We start from the raw sequence: 10,123 nt of genomic DNA on the forward strand, positions 1-10,123 counted from the left end.
GAAGTAGAAGTCCTGGGAGTGCATTCTGACAAAGAACAGCAAAGGTAATCCGAATTTTTCTTATAGTAAATCTGAGTTTGGTGAGGGCCAAACTTGGTGGGTGTCAAAATAGCTAGCCCGTGATGGCGAGCTATCTACTCAGAATATTGCAAAATGTGCTTTTGCCGAAAAGCTATTTTAAAATCGGACATAGCGATTGCATAAAGGAGTTCTGTATCTATAATTCTTAAAATAATTGTTATGTTTTTTGTGAACGTTTATCGTGAGTAATTTAGTATATTCACCGGAAGTTTGCGGTGGGTATGCTAGTTCTGAACGTCACATGCTAATGTAAAAAGCTGGTTTTTGATATAAATATGAACTTGATTGAACAAAACATGCATGTATTGTATAACATAATGTCCTAGGAGTGTCATCTGATGAAGATCATCAAAGGTTAGTGCTGCATTTAGCTATGGTTTGGGTTTATGTGACATTATATGCTAGCTTGAAAAATGGGTGTCTGATTATTTCTGGCTGGGTACTCTGCTGACATAATCTAATGTTTTGCTTTCGTTGTAAAGCCTTTTTGAAATCGGACAGTGTGGTTAGATTAACGAGAGTCTTGTCTTTAAAATGGTGTAAAATAGTCATATGTTTGAGAAATTGAAGTAATAGCATTTCTAAGGTATTTGAATATCGCGCCACGGGATTCCACTGGCTGTTGAGTAGGTGGGACGATTTCGTCCCACATACCCTAGAGAGGCATATTACCTCAATTACCTCGACACCGGTGCCCCCACACATTGACTCTGTAGCGGTACCCCCTGTATATAGCCTCGCTATTGTTATTTTACTGCTGCTCTTTAATGATTTGTTATTTTTATCTCTTACTTTTTGGGGGTATTTTCTTAAAACTGCATTGTTGGTTAAGGGCTTGTAAGTAAGTATTTCACTGTAATGTCTACACCTGTTGTATTCGGTGCATGTGACAAATAGAATTTGATTTGGAGGCCAGTCAGGATCGAGGGAAAGATGAACGGAGCAAAGTACAGAGAGATCCCTGATGAAAATCTGCTCCAGAGTGCTCAGGACCTCAGACTGGGGCGGAGGTTAACCTTCCAACAGGACAACGACCCTAAGCACACAGCCAAGACAACGCAGGAGTGGATTCAGGAAAAGTCTCTGAATGTCCTAGAGTTGCCCATCCAGAGCCCAGACTTGAACCTGATCGAACATCTCTGGAGAGACCTGAGAATAGCTGTGCAGCGACGCTCCCCATCCAACCTGACAGCTTGAGAGGATCTGCAGAGAAGAATGGGAGAAACTGCCCAAATACAGGTGTGCCAAGCTTTTAGCGTCATACCCAAGAAGACTCAAGGCTGTAATCGCTGCCAAAGCTGCTTCCACAAAGTACTGAGTAAAGGGTCTGAATGCTTATGTTTTACATTTTTTATACATTTGCAAACATTTCTAAAAAACAGTTTTTTCTTTGTCATTATGGTGTTGTGTGTAGATTAATGAGGGAAAAAATAAATTTCACGAATTTTAGAATAAGGCTGTAATGTAACAAAATGTGGAAAAAGTGAGGGGGTCTGATTACTTTCTGAATGCACTGTACACTCCGGACTCCGACATTGCTCGTCCTAATATTTCTATATTTCTTAATTCCATTCATTTACTTTTAGATTGGTGTGTATTGTTAAATATTACTGCGCTGCTGGAGCTAGGAACACAAGCATTTCACTACCCCCGCAATAACATCTGCTAAACATGTGTATGTGACAATACAATTTGATGTGATTTAATTTCACTAAGTGTGTGTGTGTGTGATGAGAGGGAGAGTGAGATTAGTTGTAGCACTACCATCTCTATGTATACGATTGTCACGTTCTGACCTAAGAGAGCTGTTTTTTCTCTGTTTAGTTAGGTCAGGGTGTGATAGGGGGTGGGCATTCTATGTGTTTGTTTTCTATGTTTTGGCCGGGTATGGTTTCCAATCAGAGGCAGCTGTCTATTGTTGTCTCTGATTGGAAGCCATATTTAGGCAGCCTTTTTCCCTTGGTTTGTGTGGGTAGTTGTTTTCTGTTTTGTTAGTTAACCTGACAGAACTGTTAGCTGTCGTTTTGTTTTCTTTGTTTAAGTGTTTTCATTAAAAGTAAAGATGAGCACACAACACGTGTGCCTGCTCAGCATTCCTGGTCTCCAGTGCGCCTCCACAGCCCAGTATATCCTGGGCCAGTTCTACGCACTGTGTCGCCAGTTCGCCACCAGAGCCTAGTACGTCCTGTGCCTGCTCCTTGCACTCTCCCTCCAGTGCGCCTCCATGGCCCAGTACGTCCTGTGCCTGTTCCTCGCACTCTCCCTCCAGTGCGCCTCCATAGCCCAGTACGTCCTGTGCCTGCTCCTTGCACTCTCCCTCCAGTGCGCCTCCATGGCCCAGTACGTCCTGTGCCTGCTTCTCGCACTCTCCCTCCAGTGCGCCTCCATAGCCCAGTACGTCCTGTGCCTGCTCCTCGCACTCTTCCTCCAGTGCGCCTCCATAGCCCAGTATGTCCTGTGCCTGATCCTCGCACTCTCCCTCCAGTGCGCCTCCATAGCCCAGTACGTCCTGTGCCTGATCCTCGCACTCTCCCTCCAGTGCGCCTCCATAGCCCAGTACGTCCTGTGCCTGATCCTCGCACTCTCCCTCCAGTGCGCCTCCATAGCCCAGTACGTCCTGTGCCTGCTCTGAGCACCCGGTCCTCAGTGCGTCTCTCCAGTCCGGTGAGACCTGTTCCAGCACCACGAGTAAAGCCTCCAGTGATAATCTATGGTCCGAAGCCTGCAGAGATGATCCATGGCCCGGAGCCTGTAGTGATGATCCATGGCCCGGAGCCTGTAGGGATGTTCCATGGCACGAAGCCTCCAGAGGTAATCCATGGCCCGGAGCCTGTACGGATAATCCATGGCAAGAAGCCTGTAGGGATTATCCATGGTCCGGAGCCTGTAGGGATAATCCATGGCAAGAAGCCTGTAGGGATGATCCATGGACCGGAGCCTGTAGAGATGATCCATGGCACGAAGCCTCCAGTGATGATCCATGGCACGGAACCTGTATTGATGATCCATGGCATGGAGCCTGCAGCAACGGTCCTTAGTCTGGAACCTACAATGACGCTCTCCAGTCCGGAGCCTCCGGCGACGCTTCTCAGTCCAGAGCCTCCGGCGACGCTCCTCAGTCCGGAGCCTCCGGCGACGCTCCCCAGTCCGGAGTCTTCGGCAACGGTCCGCAGCCCGGAGTCTTCGGTGACAGTCTGCAGCCTGGAGTCTTCAACGGTGGTCTGCAGCCCGGAGTCTTCGGCGACGGTTGTCGTTCCAAAGCCTCCGCCGATGATCCACGGTCTGGTTCCTCCGGACACACAGAAGCGGGGGGATCAGCGGGCGGTGGGGGTGCTACGCCCTGAACCAGAGCCGCCGCCAATTATAGATGCCCACCCGGACCCTCCCCTATAGGTTCAGGTTTGTGGCCGGGAGTCCGCACCTTTGGGGGGGGGGTACTGTCACGCTCTGACCTAAGAGAGCTGTTTTTTCTCTGTTTAGTTAGGTCAGGGTGTGATAGGGGGTGGGCATTCTATGTGTTTGTTTTCTATGTTTTGGCCGGGTATGGTTTCCAATCAGAGGCAGCTGTCTATTGTTGTCTCTGATTGGAAGCCATATTTAGGCAGCCTTTTTCCCTTGGTTTGTGTGGGTAGTTGTTTTCTGTTTTGTTAGTTAACCTGACAGAACTGTTAGCTGTCGTTTTGTTTTCTTTGTTTAAGTGTTTTCATTAAAAGTAAAGATGAGCACACAACACGCTGCGCATTGGTCCCCTTTATACGACGCATGTTACAGAACTACCCACCAAGATTGGACCAAGCAATGTGGATTACAGGACTGGACCTGGGAAGAGATCCTGGATGGGGCAGGACCTTTGACAAGGCCGGGGGAGTATCGCCACCCGCAGGAGGAGATAGAGGCAGCGAGGGCGGAATGGCGATACTGGGAGGAACGGGCAAGAAAGCAACAGGAGCCCGAGAGGCAGCGCCCAATTCTTTTGGGGGGGGGGCACACGGGTAGATTGGCTAAGGCGGGTTTAAGACCTGAGCCAACTCCCCGTGCTTACCGTGGGGAGCGAGTGACTGAACAAGCACCGTGTTATGCGATGATGTGCGCTGTGTCACCCATGCGCACTCACAGCCCGGTGAGCTCGGTGCAAGCTCCTCACCGTTGTCATGCTAAAGTTGGCACTCAGCCAGCAAGGAGTGTGCCTGCTCAGCATTCCTGGTCTCCAGTGCGCCTCCACAGCCCAGTATATCCTGCGCCAGTTCTACGCACTGTGTCGCCAGTTCGCCCCCAGAGCCTAGTACGTCCTGTGCCTGCTCCTTGCACTCTCCCTCCAGTGCGCCTCCATAGCCCAGTACGTCCTGTGCCTGCTCCTCGCACTCTTCCTCCAGTGCGCCTCCATAGCCCAGTACGTCCTGTGCCTGATCCTCGCACTCTCCCTCCAGTGCGCCTCCATAGCCCAGTACGTCCTGTGCCTGATCCTCGCACTCTCCCTCCAGTGCGCCTCCATAGCCCAGTACGGCCGGTGCCTGCTCTGAGCACCCGGTCCTCAGTGCGTCTCTCCAGTCCGGTGAGACCTGTTCCAGCTCCACGAGTAAAGCCTCCAGTGATAATCTATGGTACGAAGCCTGCAGAGATGATCCATGGCACGAAGCCTGTAGTGATGATCCATGGCCCGGGGCCTGTAGGGATGTTCCATGGCACGAAGCCTCCAGAGGTAATCCATGGCCCGGAGCCTGTACGGATAATCCATGGCAAGAAGCCTGTAGGGATTATCCATGGTCCGGAGCCTGCACGGATAATCCATGGTCCGGAGCCCGTAGGGATAATCCATGGCAAGAAGCCTGTAGGGATGATCCATGGACCGGAGCCTGTAGAGATGATCCATGGCACGAAGCCTCCAGTGATGATCCATGGCACGGAACCTGTATTGATGATCCATGGCATGGAGCCTGCAGCAACGGTCCTTAGTCTGGAACCTACAATGACGCTCTCCAGTCCGGAGCCTCCGGCGACGCTTCTCAGTCCAGAGCCTCCGGCGACGCTCCTCAGTCCAGAGCCTCCGGCGACGCTCCCCAGTCCGGAGTCTTCGGCAACGGTCTGCAGCCCAGAGTCTTCAGCGACGGTCCGCAGCCCAGAGTCTTCGGCGACGGTCCGCAGCCCAGAGTCTTCAACGACGGTCCGCAGCCCAGAGTCTTCAGCAGCGGTCCGCAGCCCAGAGTCTTCAGCGGTGGTCTGCAGCCCAGAGTCTTCAGCGGCGGTCTGCAGCCCGGAGTCTTCAGCGGCGGTTGTCGTTCCAAAGCCTCCGGCGATGATCCACGGTCTGGTTCCTCCGGACACACAGAAGCGGGGGGATCAGCGGGCGGTGGGGGTGCTACGCCCTGAACCAGAGCCGCCGCCAATTATAGATGCCCACCCGGACCCTCCCCTATAGGTTCAGGTTTGTGGCCGGGAGTCCGCACCTTTGGGGGGGGGGGGGGGGTACTGTCACGCTCTGACCTAAGAGAGCTGTTTTTTCTCTGTTTAGTTAGGTCAGGGTGTGATAGGGGGTGGGCATTCTATGTGTTTGTTTTCTATGTTTTGGCCGGGTATGGTTTCCAATCAGAGGCAGCTGTCTATCGTTGTCTCTGATTGGAAGCCATTCTTAGGCAGCCTTTTTCCCTTGGTTTGTGTGCATAGTTGTTTTCTGTTTTGTTAGTTAACCTTAACTGTTGGCTGTCGTTTTGTTTTCTTTGTTTAAGTGTTTTCATTCAAAGTAAAGATGAGCACTCAACACGCTACGCATTGGTCCCCTTTATACGACGCATGTTACAACGATATCTGTAGTGTTTGGGTGTCAGTGCTTGATTAAATGGTTGTTGATATACATGTATGATGGTGCCGTGTGTGTGGTGTGTGTGTGTGTGTGTGTGTGTGTGTGTGTGTGTGTGTGCGTGTGTGTGTGTGTGTGTGTGCGTGTGTGTGTGTGTGTGTGTGTGTGTGTGTGTAATCCATCATGGCTGTGTCTTAGTGTGCTTCGAGTCTCTCTGGGGAATGTGTTTATAATCACAGCCCCTCTCTCTGTGTCTCTGTCTGTCCGCTCCACTGATGGTGTACTCACCTTATTCTTCCCCTGTAGGACTTCCTGTCTGTGTGTGACACTCAGGATGTGGTTGTGTGTGGAAGTGCCGGGGGCCCTCTCTTTTACCGGGCTCCACATTGAGGAGGACGGAGGACACACACACCTTGGAGGAAGAGAGGGACAGGGCTCAGCTCAGCTGTGTTGACATAGTGAAGTCACGGCTAGCCAGACTTCAGGTGTGTCTGTTCCACAGCTGTGTGCTGCAGGAGGAACAGCGGAGTTTATCATCGCTATTGTGATCGCTATCTTCATCATCATCATCATCCTTATTATGCCATAATCATACCATCATCATCATCATCATCATCACCACCACCACCATCATCCTCATCATCATCCTTATTATGCCATAATAATACCTACCATCATCCTCATCACCACCATCCTCATCATCACCACCACCACCATCATCCTCATCATCCTCATCACCACCATCCTCATCATCACCACCACCACCATCATCCTCATCTTTATTATGCCATGATAAAACCTACCATCATCATCATCCTCATCATCACCACCACCATCATCCTCATCCTCACCATCATCCTTATTATGCCATAATCATACCATTATCATCATCCTCATCATCACCACCACCACCACCACCATCATCCTCACCATCATCCTTATTATGCCATAATCATACCATCATCATCATCCTCATCATCACCACCACCACCACCACCATCATCCTCACCATCATCCTTATTATGCCATAATCATACCATCATCATCATCCTCATCATCACCACCACCACCACCACCATCATCCTCATCATCATCCTTATTATGCCATGATAATACCTACCATCATCATCATCCTCATCATCACCCTCATCATCATCCTCATTTAATGCTGGATTGCTTTCCTGTTGTAGTCTTGTCAGTAGTGAGTGGTATAGCAGTATGTCAACAGACATTGTTTATCTATGCACAGTAGCATGCAGGGGTGGTATTTTCTTCATACAATGGGTATCAGAAGTATACCCCCCTTGGATTTCTTCACGTTATTACATTCCAAAGTGGATTTTTTTTGTCAACGATCTACACAAAATACTCTTAATGTCAAAGTGGATTTTTTTTGTTGTCAACGATCTACACAAAATACTCTTAATGTCAAAGTGGATTTTTTTTTTGTCAAGGATCTACACAAAATACTCTAATGTCAAAGTGGATTTTTTTTGGTCAACGATCTACACAAAATACTCTTAATGTCAAAGTGGATTTTTTTTTTGTCAACAATCTACACAAAATACTCTTAATGTCAAAGTGGATTTTTTTTTGTCAACGATCTACACAAAATACTCTTAATGTCAAAGTGGATTTTTTTTGTCAACGATCTACACAAAATACTCTTTATGTCAAAGTGGATTTTTTTTGTCAACGATCTACACAAAATACTCTTAATGTCAAAGTGGATTTTTTTTGGTCAACGATCTACACAAAATACTCTTAATGTCAAAGTGGATTTTTTTTTGGTCAACGATCTACACAAAATACTCTTAATGTCAAAGTGGATTTTTTTTTGGTCAACAATCTACACAAAATACTCTTAATGTCAAAGTGGATTTTTTTTGGTCAACGATCTACACAAAATACTCTTAAAGTCAAAGTGGATTTTTTTTTTGTCAACAATCTACACAAAATACTCTTAATGTCAAAGTGGATTTTTTTTTGTCAACAATCTACACAAAATACTCTTAATGTCAAAGAGGATTTTGTTTTTACGATAAAGGAAACACTAATATACGTTAATTAGATTCATATTCAATACATGTCAAAAACACCTTTGGCAGTGACTACAGCTGTGAGTCTTCTTTGGTAAGTCTCTAAGAGCTTCGCACACCTGGATTGTGCAATATTTGCCCATTATTCTTAAAAAGAATACTGTTAAGCTGCATCTAGCGCAGATCACGTTTTGCTCTTAATTGTAATCAGAGGGCTGATATCAATACTATGCATGCCAGTCTCTCTTGGCTAAGAGTTGAGGAGAGACTGACTGCATCACTTCTTCTTTTTATAAGAAACATTCATCCCAAATTGTTTGCATAGTCAACTTACACACAGCACTGACACACACACTTATCCCACCAGACATGCCACCAGGGGTCTTTTCACAGTCCCCAAATCCAGAACAAATTCAAGACAACGTACAGTATTATATAGAGCCCTGATTGCATGGAACTTCTATTTCATATTGCTCAAATAAAGCAAACCTGGTTTCAAAAAACAGATAAAGCAACACCTCGTGGCACAACGCCTCTCCCCTGTTTGACCTAGATAGTTTGTGTGTATGTATTGATATGTAGGCTACATGTGCCTTTTAAAAAATGTATGTAGTTCTGTCCTTGAGCTGTTCTTGTCTAATGACGTTCTGTATTATGTCATTCTGTATTATGTTTCATGTAATGGGGATCCTAATAAAATGCCAAATACCAATCCACAATATAATTATTAACTTGACAATGCGTAGAGATATTTAATGTGTGATTTGTTATTGTTATCCATCTACCAATCACTGCCCTTCTTTGCGGTTTTTGAAAAGCTCCCTGGTCTTTGTAGTTGAATCTGTGCTTGAATCTCAATACTTGACTGAGGGACCTTCCAGATGTTGTATGCATAGGGGACAGAGGAAGAGGTAGTCATTTAAAAAGTATGAATCCTAGGTTTCCTCCTAGGTCCCTGCCTTTCTATAGAGTTTTACCTAGGCACTGTGACTTTTACATTGCTTGCTGTTTGGGGTTTTAGGCTGGGTTTCTGTAGAAGCACTTTGTTACATCAGCTAATGTAAAAAGGGCTTTATAAATACATTTGATTGATTGAATGATGTCAATCTCTATGTTTTCAATCCCTATGATTTCCAGCCCTATGAGTCCTTGTAAATTATTATGTGATTTGTTAAGCCACATTGTACACCTGAACTAATTTATGTTTGCCTAAACAAAGGGGGTGAATACTTATGCAACGACTACATTTTAGTTATTTCATTTGTTAACATTTGTGGGGGATTTTGTGTAGATCAATGCAAAAAAAACACACAATTGAATCTATTTCAATCCCACTTTGACACTCGATACCTATTCTTAAAACCATCCCACCATTCATTAACTGTCCATCCTATTATCCATCATTCCTAGAGTATTACCACTGGGGTACACCTTTACCTGGGATATATCTCATTCCTAGAGTATTACCACTGGGGTACACCTTTACCTGGGATATATCTTACAGAGGAACTACAATTTACTATTTTCTTACACCAATATTTTAACACCTTTCATAATCTCAAATGATCACAAATTGATTCTAGGATTCTATGATATGCCCAGTGCCCTCCCCTCTGTCCCTTCCTTGGTTGGCTCTTCCCTCTCCTCCCTCCCCTCTGTCCCTTCCTTGGTTGGCTCTTTCCTCTCCTCCCTCCCCTCTCCCTCTCTCCCCATCCCCCTCTCCTGCCTCTCTCCCATCCTCCTTTCTTCTCCTCTTCTCTTCTCTCCTTCCTTCCTCCCTCCCTCCCTCCTTCCTCTTCTCAGCCATCTCTCTCTCTGATTGCTCTTCCTCTTGGCAGAGATAGCGAGTGCCCGTGTCCTGTAGGGGTGACCCACCCTGTGCATGACACCAAATGGCCCAAACACACATACCAATCAAACAGCCGACTCTTCCACACCTCCCCGGAAACACACACACACACACATGCAAGCACGTACACACACACACACACACACACACACACACACACACACACACACACACACACACACACACACACACACACACACACACACACACACACACACACACGCAAGCGCGTACACATACACACACACACGCAAGCACACAAACACATAAACATACACACATACAGATGGTTATACATATGTGGACACAAGGTTAGTTAGATGACATAGACCAATACAAACACACACATATAGACATACA

General features: G+C 46.8%; 1 protein-coding gene across 1 annotated transcript in view; it reads right to left on the minus strand.

Annotated features, from left to right (window-relative positions):
* Nucleotides 1-10,123, minus strand: part of LOC115195269 (uncharacterized) — a 93,289-nt gene that overhangs the window by 50,738 nt on the left and 32,428 nt on the right. The window contains exon 11 of the mRNA XM_029755041.1: nt 6,164-6,287. Within this exon, the coding sequence (XP_029610901.1) occupies nt 6,164-6,287 (124 nt within the window). The remainder of the gene's footprint in view (nt 1-6,163; nt 6,288-10,123) is intronic.

The sequence above is a fragment of the Salmo trutta genome, chromosome 6, assembly GCF_901001165.1.
Source record: "Salmo trutta chromosome 6, fSalTru1.1, whole genome shotgun sequence".
Taxonomy (NCBI): Eukaryota; Metazoa; Chordata; class Actinopteri; order Salmoniformes; family Salmonidae; genus Salmo; species Salmo trutta.